This window comes from Takifugu rubripes, chromosome 9 (genome assembly GCF_901000725.2).
Source record: "Takifugu rubripes chromosome 9, fTakRub1.2, whole genome shotgun sequence".
Classification (NCBI taxonomy): domain Eukaryota; kingdom Metazoa; phylum Chordata; class Actinopteri; order Tetraodontiformes; family Tetraodontidae; genus Takifugu; species Takifugu rubripes.
Window position 1 is genome coordinate 11,327,979 of NC_042293.1, and position 15,586 is coordinate 11,343,564.

At 42.4% G+C, this 15,586-nt stretch overlaps 2 protein-coding genes across 2 annotated transcripts; one reads left to right on the plus strand and one right to left on the minus strand.

The window, feature by feature from the left end:
• Positions 1-741: 741 nt before the first annotated feature.
• LOC101069671 (cyclin-dependent kinase inhibitor 1B-like) lies at positions 742-2,852 on the minus strand. The gene is made up of 3 exons (XM_003967477.3): positions 2,124-2,852; positions 1,857-1,974; positions 742-1,418 (listed from the first exon to the last, which is right to left on the minus strand). Exons 1-2 carry the CDS (start codon positions 2,650-2,652, stop codon positions 1,859-1,861), a joined length of 645 nt encoding a protein of 214 aa, XP_003967526.1. The 5' UTR covers positions 2,653-2,852; the 3' UTR covers positions 742-1,418; positions 1,857-1,858.
• A 3,002-nt stretch (positions 2,853-5,854) lies between these two features.
• ptdss2 (phosphatidylserine synthase 2) lies at positions 5,855-15,414 on the plus strand. The gene is made up of 13 exons (XM_003967607.3): positions 5,855-6,129; positions 6,604-6,943; positions 8,788-8,889; positions 9,506-9,588; positions 10,249-10,316; positions 10,465-10,599; positions 11,086-11,136; positions 11,384-11,497; positions 11,845-11,963; positions 12,142-12,256; positions 12,346-12,491; positions 12,618-12,803; positions 13,053-15,414. The coding sequence occupies exons 2-13, from the start codon at positions 6,708-6,710 to the stop codon at positions 13,198-13,200; spliced, it is 1,503 nt and encodes a 500-aa protein (XP_003967656.1). The 5' UTR covers positions 5,855-6,129; positions 6,604-6,707; the 3' UTR covers positions 13,201-15,414.
• Positions 15,415-15,586: the final 172 nt, after the last annotated feature.

The window sequence follows — 15,586 nt, forward strand, 5'->3', positions numbered from 1 at the left end:
AGAGGAGCTCGGAAGGGTTGGAAAAAAAGCCTGATAGAGACATTACGAAATGCGCATTTGTTTTTTGCGCACTGACGCACAGAGCAGCCGCTTTGACGCAGGCCGCTGCTGCATGTGGCTTCTTTCAATTAAGGGTAAACTTACAACTATGACCTCCTCAATGGTTTGTTTCAATGGACGACAATTACAAAGAGTAGTAGTTTTCTTTTTCCAGGTCTGGCAGGTGGCCTCCACGCCCGGTGTATCCACGGTGGAGTAAACAGTGTGTGAGTGGGTCTTTAGAGGGCTTGTTGAGTGCGTGTGAATGTGGGGGTGTCTTCGTGGCTCACAAAGCGGGGATCCAAAGGCAGCTGCTGCTTCTTTAGAGGAGCGAAAGGGCCTTTAAATCCAAGCCTATATCCCGCAGCTGCCATGCTATCCATAGCTGCGGCTGCGCGTCTACATGCGTCTTTCCCTCCCACCAGGTAAATAAACTGACAAAAAGCTTCAGGAAAATTGCCCTAATGGACATTACCTTCGTCTCCTGTTGAGAGCTTGTAAATACCAGTGGTTAACAAAGCACTTCTGTTAAATTTAATCTTGTCTTGTCGTATAAAAATAACGTCCATCTTTCGATTCCGCTGACCTCAGAATGCACAAAAGGCAAACACACACCAACAGACGAGTTTCACGTCTCAGTTTCAAGTTCAGTTTCAGTATCAACGGGGAAAAACGACATAAGGAAAACAAGCACAAAGGCAATTTGAAGGTAATAATTTTATTCCCATCTTTCGCAAGACATAATTATAGGGCACTTGTATAACACACAAAACGGCTCAGAAACACAAAGAAACCTATTTTATTTACGTGTGGGCTACTATGGGGAAGCTACATGATTGCAAAAATATCACAAAACAAAACGGAAACAATAAAATAAAATAAAAAAATATGCCGTCTGGCTAAATTAACAAATACGAAGCAACATAAATAAATTATAAGTTAAAATAGTCTTAAAAATATACATTAAGAGAAAAACAGAACAGAAATAAACATTTATAAGCTATTGTCTCTATAAAGCTGTACACTTTTGGCCAGTGTAGAATTTTCTTTTATAAAGTAATTTAGGATTGCACAGATGTTAAAACATTTAACACTGTCGAGTGGCTGGATGCAAAAGCAACAATGAATGCTACATTTGTACTGGTTAGAAGTCATTCGCCGATATTTTTTTCGTTTCTTTCACTCCCCCACCCCCAAACCGTTCAGTCCTGAGAGTCTGCTCCGGTGTTCAGGCTGCGCTCCGCCAAGGCGCACCGAGCCGGCCGGTCGGTCGGGAACCTTCCTCTCCTTTTTACCTCCTCTCCGACATTCAAATATCGGGAGAAACGTCCGCCACGTTGATCTTTAAAACAATGCGCGGGGAAATAGTGCAAATCCACCTAAGAGAGCGAAAAAAAAGAGCAGGGTGAGTCATCTGAGGCAGGTCCGAAGAAAGACGCGAGTCGGCGTTCTGAGGAAACAGGAGACGGAGCTCCAGCAGCAGGCGTCACCCTTGGCCAGCGCCTTTTCCCGCCACATCGTGACGCACATCCCCCTCCCCCAAACCACTGGAGTTACTACAGCTCGTACTATCACTACGACTACGATTTCACCACCACCATCTCTCCCCACCCCCTCCCAGATAAGGCTGTCTGCGCTCTTTGACTCAGCCTTAATCCTCACAACCGATGTCGTGAAAATAAAAACAGGCACACAAATGGCTATGAATAAACCCTCCTGGCCAAAGCAAAACGTGTAAGGTCTAAGAAGTCGCGATTTATACGAGCCATCAGTCATTAATCAAAGCGTTTTACGCGTTCAAAAATACATTTCAATACCTTCAACGAATCCTCTTCCGCGGTGTTTGTTCCACGGGGATTGAAGACTTGGTGTGATGGCAGGGGCTCATGTCACCGAATTTTCTATCAACGACCTTCTTTCGTTTCACGAAGAAGTCTGTGAAGGGGAAAAATAGTCAGGATACAGACATTCTGGTAAAGGAAGATTACGCACGGATGAGCGTGAGCGCAGGGGCCAGCCTCAGGGCCCCAAACGTCGACAGATTACGCTAAATATTGGACACATTGAAATGAGATTTTATTTACCGGTGATGTGCGCGTTGTCAGTAGATGCTGCCCGTTTGCGTCTGACACACGGAACCAGTTTGTGAGTCGATTTCCCTGAGTTGAGTTTGTCCGAGCGGTTCTCCTGATTGACCTGGGTCGGGGAGACAGGGTTGCTGCTCTCGGGCATTGCCAGCCGCTCCTGTACATCCATAAGAGGTGTCTCTGGAGTCTCAGAGTCCGGAGATGGCATTTGTTTGACTGGAGTCGCCGGCACTCTGGTCCTGTCGACCTGTACGGAGTCCATATAAAACACCGGGGTGTTATCCACGGGGACTTCTTCCCACTTGTAATCCCCATCCAGTGGTCTGTTGCTCTCGAAATCAAAGTTCCATCTCTGCTGGTCCCGCTCGGAAATCTCCCGCAGCTTTGACTTCACCTCCCGGCTCAGCTCGTCATGATCAACCGGTCCGAAGAGGTTGCGACAAACACTTGTGCGTTTATGGAGGGGAAAGGTCCTCCGGGCCACCAGCCTCTCCAGCGCGCTGTTGGATAACTGTACGTTGGACATCTCCAGATTCTTTCCAGTAACCCTCTGCAATGGCCAAATAAGATACTTTGTGGCTCCCTGATGAGCGACCTGATTGCCTTGTTGTTGTTTTGTTGCTGCCTCCGAAGTGTTGCTTCTCTTTCCCTCCTCTCGTCCGTCTCTCTCCTCCCCACTGCTCCGTTTAAATGTACCTTCGCATTGAGTTTTGGAGCATATAACCCACTAACGACTCATCAGTCAGAGAAGCCACTTCGGTCGTCCTTCTCATTGGTTGATCTAAGCCCGACCCTCTACAAAAACACGCACAACCCCCACCCTGATATCCCGCCGGCCCCTTGCGCCCATTTGGCTGTGCGCCGAGCAAAGCGCAGCGTTTTGATTTTTCTCCTGGTGTCAGCCCCTCTGGCAACACCGAACGGGTTTTCCTCACGTCAGAGTCAAACTATCGGATCGCTGTTTACGTTCATGAGCCGCTGGAGGCTCTGCAGCTTTGTTTTACCGGGTTCATAAGCGCCCTTTACGCAGTGTTGTGAGTTCTTCTTTCCGGGACTGTTTGCGTTCTGTTGCACTCACTGTGAGCAATTAAATCACCAAATCGAAACAGATTTTTTTCCAATTATGAAATTAAGATGGGTGATGTTGATTTAATCCAATCCTCTTGCTGGACCACCTTCCCTCTAAATACAGATCAGCAGCTCATATCTTGTTTTTCTCCTGGGTTTTACGCTCGCGGAGCACCTTGGATTTACGCACAACGTGTGATCAAACTAAGCATCGGTAAATTATCATTATCATTCGCCCATGAAAAAGGATATACAGTAACGCAATTTCTCTGAGGATAAGAGCAAAGCACTGTTTTGTCAAAAGATGATCCTGCTGTAATCCAGATTAGCCAATCACAACCTTTACTTTTCATACAAAGACTGCCGTGGAGGGGTTTATCTTCAATTCAGACCTCTAAAAAACAAAGTATCAGTGTTTCACTCCATTTACGAAGTGTTTGGTTTCAAGAGTACTAGGGTGATAAATCACAGCAACCATGACACAGATTTGCTCGTGGGGGTTGGAGGGACATCAAACGTGACTGGTGGTTCTGCGTGATCAGACACGCATGTTTATGTGTACATTTCTAAATTTGTGTCGTGAAAGAATAGTATATTTAATTTAAAAAAAAAAGATTGATATATTTAATTTAAGTGTGTCTGTAGTCTGTTGCGCTTCTATCAAAACGTATCTATTTTGGAATTATGCATACACAACGACACCCAGTGTTTAAATATTGATACTACAGCAATAACTTTTAAACGACCAGCCGTTGATACTTCATATACGATACTTTTAATAATTCCTATATATCTGTGTATATATTCTTGCTGCTTTTATAAATAGAATTTAGATCATTGCGAATTAAACAGTGAAGCAGTGGGTGGGTCTGGACCACAAGACGTCTCTATCAGCCAGATGCGGGCCAAGGTAGATGCTCTTGCCTTTACACGTTCATTTCACCCCCCGGTCATTTCAGTGTCAAATGTTATATCATATCGTACCATGCGTTTAATACTAAAATCCAATATAGCTGAGGCCAGCTGTCAACTTAATAGTTTTCTAATTTTAAAGTTAGTTGCTGTTAATTTTGACAAGTAAATACGCTGGCAAAATTAATGTGTGTCCAACGTAATGGTAATTGTATTTTTTTTACAATAAGCGTGTTGTACTGTGGTGGCCCCCTCTAGTGGACAACGATTATACAGTTTATTTTGAATATTAAATGTTAAATCAAAATAAGACAACAGAATTAATTACGTTTATTTAAGGTCACAATGACATTCACTTTAACATCATTACTTTCATTTGTAATCGATGAACATTACATTGGTGAATGGATTAGATTAGGATTAAATGATTCTGAACAGACAAATGTTCAGGGATAAAATGAAGCATTCAAATACCTCGAGGGCAAAATGCATGTTTAAAAAGGGGCTAAGCATAAACAGATCTGATGTTTGACATCTCCTTAGTATGCTAGGGTCAAAGATGTCATAACATATATAAATATATGGATAGATAGATCATTTAGCATGAAGCCTGATTTTTCCCATGTGTTTGGAGGGGGACACTCATCCAAACATGGCCACTCACCTGGAAAACAACAATAGAAGCTTTATGATGTTATAGACCTGCTGCAGGCATCACCACATGGTGCCTTAAAAAGCAGAATAATGGTGTCATTTGATGAAACACACAGGTTGTGACACCTATAAAACGGTTTTGCTTCCTTTGAGATTGAAGGTCTGTCTTTTGACACACCCAGAGCGATTTCCTACATCTGTTATTTGTCAATTCTTCGTCTTTTCCCAGGATTGTTCTTGTTTATCTGCAGGATCACCACACCTTTTGTAATGTTTTTTTTCTTTTTCAATGAGCTCAACAATCCAATTACATTTGCTTTTATTGGAAAACAATTATTTGCAGATAAACCTGAACTGAAAATTACATTTTTTTTCTTCATCTCTGATCTCACAATTGCCGTATGCTGTTGATTTTTAGGACAACCTCATATAAAACTCAGGAATCAAAAGAGTGATCTTTTTTTAACTGAAGTTTTATGCAGCAAAGCACTGTGTCAGAAACTTTTGCCATGGTTATAATCCTTCCCTTCATAAACAATTTGAGAACAAAGTAAACATGTAGTACATGAAGTGTGCCTATCAGGTTTGTAAAGGAAAGAGATCATGTGAATGCCATGTCAGATTTATGACATTAACGTTTACTTTGAGGGAATAACTTCTGAAAGATCAGTCCTTTAAGGGTTAATAGAGTTATATTGTGAGATATTGGATGCCATTTTTAAAAGATTAAAAGGAAGATATACGTTTCTCTGTTTCTTTAAAAAATATATTAGTTTGTACTGAACGGAAGTGACGACATATCAGCGCGTGTTGTTTTGTTTAATAGAAGAATGGGCAAGCTTTTGAAACTTTTAAATATAACGTTAAAGCATAAAGTGCATTTATGTTGTATGTGCGAGAATTTTAAATTTTGATCAGTTTATCACCTATGAAGGCACAAACAGGAGGTATTCACCAAAACTAGACGTTGCTGTACAAGATGGCCGCTGTATTACTTCCGATAAAAGATTCTTGTTTCAAAATAAAGGTTTCTAGTAGGAAAACCTTGTAAAAAAGAGTTTTATTATGAAAGGGTTTAGTAGGATACAGTGATGTTGCTACTGTCAAATGACACTGAACACATTCCGCCTCTACTATGTCTGACGCATGATTGTTCGCTCTGGAGCTGAAACAGAATTACATTATCAATGGCGTGGACTGTTTTTGTGTTGTAACTGTGTTTGTGTCAACCTGCTGATGTTATGTGACCCATGTTGGCGCTAAATTGATTATTGCTAGGACAAGCCTGCTTTTCAGTGGTTGCACTAGTGATGTAGCGTTAGCATGTGCTTGCCTCATCCTTCAGGCTTTAATCCCATCAAATTACCTGGTAAGTGTCGTTTTAAATGTAAGGAAACTTTCTCCTGTGCGCGTAAGGACTATTTCAAAGAGATTCCTCAGTGCGGAAAAAACGCTGCCTTGTGTCACGGAGCGATGGTTTGGATAAATGGGAACGTTTTATGTTAAATGTTAATGTTAAGACAAGGTCAAATTGTCAGAAGTAGCCTGCTGCAATTAGCTAACGCATTTAGTCAAAATGTTCGCTCCTCTTATAGATGAGCTAGCGTTAGCATCGCTTTAATTCCTTATTCCATAACCTCACAGTGGAATGGAAACAGTAAAAACACCCCTGTGACCACGCGTGTTGAGCAACAACCACGCTGTGTCGTTTTAGAAACCAGGTTTATACTCTTCTACATGTTTTTTTAATCGGACTCCACCAACATCAACAGTCCGTGTTTGTCGGGGTTTGTCTCCTTTCTATCGGGGCCACGTTAACGTAAGTTTCCTTCGACCACCGCAGGATGCTGACGGTCACTTGGGTGGGGCTGACGCGGATGACGGTAGACGGGAGCCGAGACAGATAAATCCAGCCGCACAGCACCGACTGACAGCACTCAGGGGTGGATGGCTGGGAAAGCCATGACCAAGCCCGAGTCGAAAAGAAGCAGCGTGGCCGCGATTAACGTCACCGGTAAATGCGCCACCGCCTTTTCCGCCGCCGAGCACGTCATCGACGGCCCAGTCGAGTCCGCGAGTAGCAACATGAGAGCCGGGGTGCTGAAGCAGAGCTCCAGGGAGAACCTGCACAGGAAAAACACGGAGTGCGAGGTCTACGACGACGGAACCAACACTTTCTTCTGGTGAGTGCCTCCCACTTGTGCAGGTACTGATATGTGAGGTGAGATCTACAGCTTTTATCAGAGTATAAAAAATCTAGTCTGTGTTTTGGATGAGAGACTGGTAATAGATTGCATAATGGGTTTCAAGGACGTCTGAACACAAGCTGATGTGATCTACAAATACTGTAAAATTGTTTGAAATATCCGATTAATTCTACTACATTGTGTAAGATGAATCAAAGTCTTTCTCAACAAAATGCCATTGAGACTAAACACGTGCTTTTCATTGCATAGTCTATTCATGTGCAGAGTTTGTGCAATGGCATGTTCAATGTAAAGATATCTAAACAGTGCAGGTGACCTTTGTATACCGGTGTGATAACATGCACATGTTGTAATGCAAGGGCATGAGGTCAGGCTTGAAAAGTGGCATTCTTCTGTGTGATCTGGCTCTGCCGTGACTCTTCAGGCCATTGCTCCAGGAATTGTGGCAGACCTGGCATCAATGGACACCTAAATATACTTGTTTCATTGTACCTCCCAAGTTTCCTGCAGTTTTTTGGGAGTTTCTACGGAACGTCTGCAACTAGTGTTAAAATTCCTTTAAGGTCAGATAAGAGACCAGTTTGTGCTGTGTCTCAAAAAGGGTTAATGGGTAGAAATGTAACTAGGTTGTTGACTGGTAGGGTGATGTGTTGCTAGTATAGCCTTTTGTTTCTGTGAGGATAGAAGAGGATCCACGTTATTAAATGTCATTGTCAAATGACTTGACAATGTTACTGTCGGGATTGTTTTTTTCCTAAATTGTCCTGGTCTGAGCTGCTTTAGCCTCACTGTCAACAGGTCAACAGTCTATTTCTGTTTGATCTAATTGTTCCTTGGATTGCCTTTAAGTGGGATCTGCCTTACCAGGCCGCTCAGCCCATCTGAGACTCAATGGCGTTCTAAGCTTTCCCTCAGGTGCGCCAGGCTGATATTTCCGGTGTGTCATTTCATTCCCACTGGTGTCTTGTTGTTGTCAAGACAGGGAGTTGTGAAACCCTCCTCTAGATCTCCTGCCAAACAGGTTAGAGGAGCTGGAACTGGAAATTCTGTGACTGAGCCGTCAGGTTGGTTCCCGGGCAAGCTGATGCTGATTCAGCTGAGAATGCAATTAGCATACAATGGAGATGACACCAATTATTCCCTAACTTTAATGTTTGAAATTTCCCTACCAGATCCTTAAAAGGCTGTTGTTTTAGCAAATGGAGTAGTGTCACATCTAAAACTTCATTAGAAAAGCTTTGATTTAATGTTGCTATCCCAGTCTCTCACACTAGTGGTGGATCTTCTGGGTCAGGTTTGCCTGTTTTCCTCATTACTTAAAAATGAGTTGTGTGTGTACTGATCCTGCTCTGTTGGGGGGAAGGTTTCAAATTAAATTCAGTAGCTGAATTAGTTATGTTGAAGTAATTCCTTGTGTTTTATATTCAATTCCAGGGACTTTAGAAGACACTCGGTATTATATGCTTGTGAAATTGAAGATTTTTACCACATCTTTGCCTTTTGAAGCAAGATAAAATTCTCTGATATGATCAAGGTTCGCTACAAACTTAGAGCGTGGGCATATCAAAAAGAAGATAACCAAACAGAATCTTTGAGTAATTGATTTTATCCTGCATTTCTGTTTTTGTAATAAAAGCCGCCTTTCAAATGTCTTCCTTCTGTGCGATTTTGTTCATGTGGGATGTCGTACCAACCCATCCTTGGATTAAATCATGGTGTGTTATTGCACTTTCAGATGTTCAAAACTCCAGTGGCTTTTACTACATTTTGGGGTTTTATTAGGTGAATGCTGCGATCTTTATGTTGTTCATTCTCTGCAGGCGGGCACACACGTTGACGGTGTTGTTCATTCTGACCTGTGCTCTGGTCTACGTCACGCTGTTGGAAGAGACCCCGCAGGACACAACATATAACACCAAAAGGTCAGTAAGCACTCGTAGGCTGCAGAACTGCAATTGCAAATTTGTTGAATCTCTTCAGGCTCCTAGCTCCATTTTCATTGATCTTATTACACGCAGAACACCAGCATGCCTTTATTTTTTTGAAATACCTGGGTTGTTCTTACTACTACTTATTACTTCACTTGTCTAGTAAAATGTTGTATAAATGAGGCCAGGGAGTGCTGTGTGCTCATGTTGGTGTTTGTGAGGTACAGTTGGGCAGGTCTTAGCAGGATTTGCTGAAGCTGGCAAAGTCCGACTCAGTCTTCGTCCTGGTGCCAAGTAGAAAGCTTTTAACCTAGCCAGAGGCTTTCTCCACATTACATAGTATCACTATCTGCATCCACAGTGTCTTTACATCACTTACACTGCTGTTCTGAACACTTTTGAATTAGGTCGGGGGGGGGGGGGTCTTACTAATTCCTAGTGTCTGAAAATATAGAAATGAAAGTAACGTAAATGTTATTGTCGCTGATGTGTTTCCATTGTTTTGATCCATGTTTACTTGCACAGAGATGACAGAAAACACATGGATTTGGACTTTTTTGATGGGTCAACTGAGCTAAAATGACTTCTGTTGGTATTTGTGGTTGTGTAGGGGGATTGTGGCAAGCATCCTAGTGTTCCTCTGTTTTGGAGTAACCCAGGCCAAAGATGGACCCTTCACAAGACCACATCCAGGTAAGATCATCAGATTAGGATTTTTAGGTTTCCAAAAGAAAACTTAAGAGTGCATTACAATACTAATCCTTTAATATGAATTGAAAAGGAAACCTGACAGCATTAATTCTTGTTGAATCGCAACATCAGTTAAACGTGACACGGATAGGAAGTGATTCAAACCTGCTATTGAGGTCACACTGAATGCTGTGGCTCTGTCAGGTGGGGAGGCAAGAATTTGGGCAGTTGTTGCTTTTTCTTCCGACAATTGTGGCTGGGAAACAAGGGGCATTTGTTAGCGTTTGTGTACTGAGTGTGTGTCAACCTCCCTGACCTGCTCAACCAGACAGGTCGGTTGAGTTGCCAGGCACCTTGATGCAGTTCTGTTGGACTGTTTTTTTTGTTTGAGCTGAAGACCCTGGACGGTGATTCAGCAGTATCATCCACGTATCACTTCACGATTGCGTTAACAAGAAGAAGTAAATATAGTTGTGAGCCACTGCGCTAAATAAATGCATGTGACTGAAGTTACACTCTGTTCTGAGCGCCAACACAGCCGTTACTGTGGCACAAGAAAGCGTTCATTTTCTTTGCTGATTGTAGAAATAAATGCTTAACGTGTTTATTTTAAGACATTTTATTTTGACAGTGTCACTAATGCTGACTTTTCTCTCTCGGTAGCTTACTGGAGGTTTTGGCTTTGTGTCAGCGTCGTGTACGAGCTGTTCCTCATCTTTATCCTGTTCCAGGTTAGTGTGCTGATAAAGTCCTTCAATGGCCTGAAGTGCACGATCATGCACGATCATGCACGATTCATAAAGACATTGTTTATGTTCTGTCAAAGTCTCAGTATGTGTGAAGAAGTAAACAAGTGTTGTACACTCTGATCCAATCCAGACGGTGCACGATGGACGACAGTTCATGAAATACATTGACCCCAAGCTCGGGGTCGCCCTCCCAGAGCGTGACTATGGAGGAAACTGCCTCATATACGACCCAGGAAATGCCACCGACCCCTTCCACAATATCTGGGTGGGACAGTTGATCTTTTCCTTTCAGCTGGTTTGATGCTTCTAAGTCAACATATCTGAACTTGCCTTTTTGTCCATTCTTCCCTCTTTCACCCTTCATGCTCTCAGTCTTTATCACTCTTTTCTTTGGATTCCTCACTGCTTCAATGCACACGCTCACATTTTGGAGATTAATTAGGTCTTTAATCAAGTTCTGACATTTTTATTGGACCATTTTTTAAAAAACCTCTGGAACATTTTCTCAAAGTAGTTCACGCGAGAGCACAAATTTAATAAGTTACGGAAACTGTAGAATCGAGGCGCAACAGTGAAGGGACAAGTAGGTCAAGGGTCAGAGCCAGTCATGAGACTGGACTGATTTATTTGAACACATGACTTTTGACTGCAGGAAAAGCAACTGTTGCGTTTTTCCTGGTGAATGTCCAAATCTTTGTAATGAGTTTTTTTGTTTGTTTTTTTGAGTGCAACTTTGTTTTTTCGTCTACAGGATAAGATGGATGGTTTTGTTCCAGCTCATTTCCTCGGGTGGTATATCAAGGTTGGTCTCATTTAAGTATCATTCAAATATGGTTCAACACATCAGTACATATTAACCTGTTTGTAGGTGATTTCTTCACATGTCTCTCTCTCACACACACACGCACGCACGCACACACACACACACACACACCGAACTGAAACATCTTGAATTGCCTTCACTGGTATTTCGCTGACCTCCACCCTCTGCACTCCCTCTCCACCCACTCACTGTATTTGTTCCATTTTTCTCCTTTTCCCCCTCTCAGACACTGATGATCCGGGATTGGTGGATGTGCATGATAATCAGTGTCATGTTTGAGTTCCTGGAATACAGCCTTGAACACCAGTTACCCAACTTCTCGGAGTGCTGGTGGGATCATGTACGTCCAAAAGTTACTCTTGTGAATAAAGTTATTATGTTCAAATAATCACGTTTCCTCAAAACCAGCAGACTTATTTTAGTGCCATTGCAGCATAGTTGATGTGACGACAGGAGGGTTGGTCAAGGGTGCCCAGTCATGGCCCAGAATAGTTGTGGAAATAGTGAACAATACTGCACAGCTACTGATAAAGAACAGTGTTGAGCAATGTCTTCCATTTGAGGAAGTCCTGCAATTTTGTCACATCCGGATACTGAGGGTCTATAAGTGCAGGAAGCTGTTTGATTTACGTTGGCAGTTTAGTTTGAGATGTTGGTAAACATGAAAAACCACTCCTCTCCCTCCAGTGGATCATGGATGTGTTGGTATGTAACGGCCTGGGCATCTACTGCGGTATGAAGACCCTGGCCTGGTTGTCAATGAAGCCCTACCAATGGCAGGGACTGTGGAACATTCCTACATACAAGTATGACTAAAACATCTACATAGATTCACCATATGCAGTAAAAACAACTATAAAATCTCATTTCTATTTAAAAAGTTAGGCCTGTGTGGTTTTTAATGACATACGTAGGAACCAACATTAGCGTGTAAGATAAACGTCTATTTTCAGTATGACCCGAATCTCTGACATCTTCCCTCAGGGGGAAGATTAAACGTATAGCATTCCAGTTCACTCCATACAGCTGGGTGAAGTTTGAGTGGAAGCCAGCATCAACTGTCCGCCGCTGGCTCGCCGTCTTAGGGATCATCTTTATGGTAAGAATGAGTGATCACGCTAACCATCCTAATGTGTTTAAAAGGATGCCCAAATAGGAATAGCATTTATTTATTTCCTCTCTTCGCAGTTCCTTCTGGCAGAGCTCAACACCTTCTACCTGAAGTTTGTGCTGTGGATGCCTCCAGAACACTACCTGGTGCTCCTACGGCTCGTCTTTTTCGTGAACGTCGGAGGCGTCGCCATGAGGGAAATCTACGACTTCATGGATGACCCGTGAGTTCTTGTTTGGGATATAAGTTGAACACATCTGCTGGTGGTGGTGGGGGGGGGGGGGGTCACAGAATCAGCATGAGCAGCAGCTGTAGCAAACACAATCACCATTTTTCATCTGTCGCGCAGGAAGTTTTACAAGAAGTTTGGACAACAGGCGTGGCTGGTGGCTGCAATCACAGTGACTGAATTCCTCATCGTGGTCAAGTATGACCCCCACACCATCACGCTGCCAATCCCCTTCTTCATCATGCAGTGCTGGTTTTTAGGACTCATCCTCATCGTCTTCTGGACTGTGTGGCGGTTCTTTTTTCGGTAAGTGTTGATTTGAGGGAGCAGGGTGGGTCAGGGATCAGGACAGCAGAGTTAAGCGTAGGCATGCTACAGCATGTCATTAAGCTTTCATATTTCCCTTCTTGGGGCCTCCACCATCATCCCTCCCTCACCGGAGCGCAACAGTCTTTTTCTTTCTGTGATGGGGTGTTTTAATGGAGGGTTTTTGGTTTTGATGAGCACGTATCATCATATTTTCTTTTGTCAGTAGCGTCTCTGTCTTGTTTTCAGGGACATTACACTACGCTACAAAGAAACCCGCCGGCGTAAACAGGAAGTCCCTGGAGACCGTCCTCTGGGCAACGGCAACACAGTCACCCCTTCTGGGCGGAGCAAGCTGAACGGCAGCTCGGAGACAGTACGTCAGAGGAAGTCCTGAGAGAAGACTGAGTCCTAACTGGTTTGTTGGCAGCAGAGTGTAAGGGTTAATGGGGAAAATAGAAAGACTGAAGAATAATTGTGAGGGTCAGGACACACGTGTACATGGATCTGTGCCTACATGAATGTAATGAGTCATGAAAGAGGATTTTCACATGTGTTGTCTTAGGACTGCTGCAGGGAGTTAACGGGAGTTATAAGACTGGTGTTTAAAAAAGAATAAGCTCAAACCATTGAGATGTATTCTGGTGGGGAAAATAAGTGGCCAGGGTTCAAAACATGACAATTGATTGACAGCTTGTGACAAAGCGAAATGAGAATCAGACGTTGTGGCTATCATAATGCTCGGGCCTTCATCCTTCAGTCACTCACACCGTTATGAAGCAGTGATACATTTTCAGCAGAATCTTGGGATTTTGGCCACATTATTGCCATGCAGCAGTTTAAAACGGATCTTAAGTTATTGGACACATCGGTGCTGGGTTAGTTGAAATGTCCACATCTTTGGCCATTCAGCGCTATGCATGTTTGAGGTTTTAGGGGCTACTGGTCAGGATGGTCTAAAGGTCCTCATCCATCCTTTTCATGCTGTATGAGAGATATTATCTGATTTTTGTGTGTACTTCAGGCTTCTTACAAGAACTTTGAGGATTCTTTGTCAGTCTGACAGATCCTTCTAGGTTTGTTCTTGAAAGAACTGAATCTATGTTCAACATATAAAAGATGTACTATATTCTAGGTATTGAACTACTGATAATGGAGATGAGATAATGAGAGCAGAGTATTGTTTTCAAGGGTGTATAAAAAGGTTCTTTTTGTAAAATGGGGAAAATTTGCAGCTTTGAGGTGAACACATCCATGACAATCACTGTTCCAGGAAGCTGTGCTCCCTGTATGAAGACATACATACTCACATACCACAGTGATCATGACCATGTTTCTGTCAGAGGAGTTCAATGTAAATACATCTGGGCTCAAGTGGCGTTTCATCAGGTAACAGCGACTACATCAAGTTAGGATTCCTTTCTTTGCCAAAAATTTTTTGTATTTAATTTCTTTTGCATTTAAACTGATTGGCTTAAAGTGGAAACACTGGCTCTTGAGGGGAAACTGTACTGGAAGTTGAGTGTTTCATTTGGGGGAAAAAAGCACCAAACTTCTTCTGCACATGCAACAAACCAAAGCTTGATTCTCATTAAAGCCAGAGACGCCACCTAAAGTCTTCTGAGCTTCAACCACAGCCTTTTTTGTCTCATGGAAATTCCATTTCATTTCAATTTAAGTATGTATCCAAAGCCATGGGGACTGTTGCTCCATTAAAACCAAATAAGTTTGGAAATTAAGGAAAACTGTTATTAAGGAGGAATTAAATGAGGGAAACCTGTCTTTGGTCATTGTTGGGTAGAAGGTTGTATTTTCATTGTTTTGTTGTCAACACAAACCACTAATTAGATAATCAAGTCATTATTTTGGCAGGAAAAAAAGGTTCTGGATGTCAAGTGTCCATTAGTATTAGGTTTTGATCTATTAGGTCGTCAGAGAAGCAAGTGTGAATCAATTTTTTAAATATTTTGGTGGTTAATGTTGCAGGTTAGAAGGTATCTGTGGCTCTGTCTCCAGAATTTTCTGTTGCAGTCTTGGCCGATGTGTCTGTCGTGAATCTCTTGTGAATGTATAATCTGCCGCTCAGGAGGACGGCTGCTCAGAAACTGAGCTCAGTTCATGTCTCTGCTAACACTAAATGTTACTCACTGATAGACCGATGCCTTCAAGGGCATCTTTGAAATTGAAATCCCCAAAAATTAAATGGAAATGTCAAAGTCGGCACACTGCTTAAGTAATTAAAGAAACAAACTGTTCCTTTAAATATTTTGAGCGTTGTGTACCTATGCAATTACTTAAATTAAAATTTAGTGGGTCTTGTATGTTTCTCCATGAATGTCTTAAGATGTGGGACGGGGATCCATTCAGGAACTAAACTATTTTTGGGGGGGAGGAGAGGATTAGTCTGTGAATCCCCTTTTTCGATGTAGTGTCAATTGTTGCCACATGAGGGCGACAATGTTCCCAGTGTCTTAAAACGATTTACATCTTGCTATAAAAGCCATTTTCCACCTGGATGGTGTAAATGTGAACGTGTGAAAAATCATTCAAAATGAAATGCTGCTGTACCATACAATTTTATAAATATTTCATTAAAATAAAGAGAAAGCCTGAATAAAATAAGATTTTCATATCCTAAAGAAAGAAGTAGCAAAAAGGGAATGCAGTCATGAAGCATCCCATCTTGCACCAACAAAAGGGTTTCATTGTGTTCATTACATAAGACCAATATAGAAATAAAGATTCCAGTGTTCAGGCCAACTGTATCCAATTTACTAAGTAAA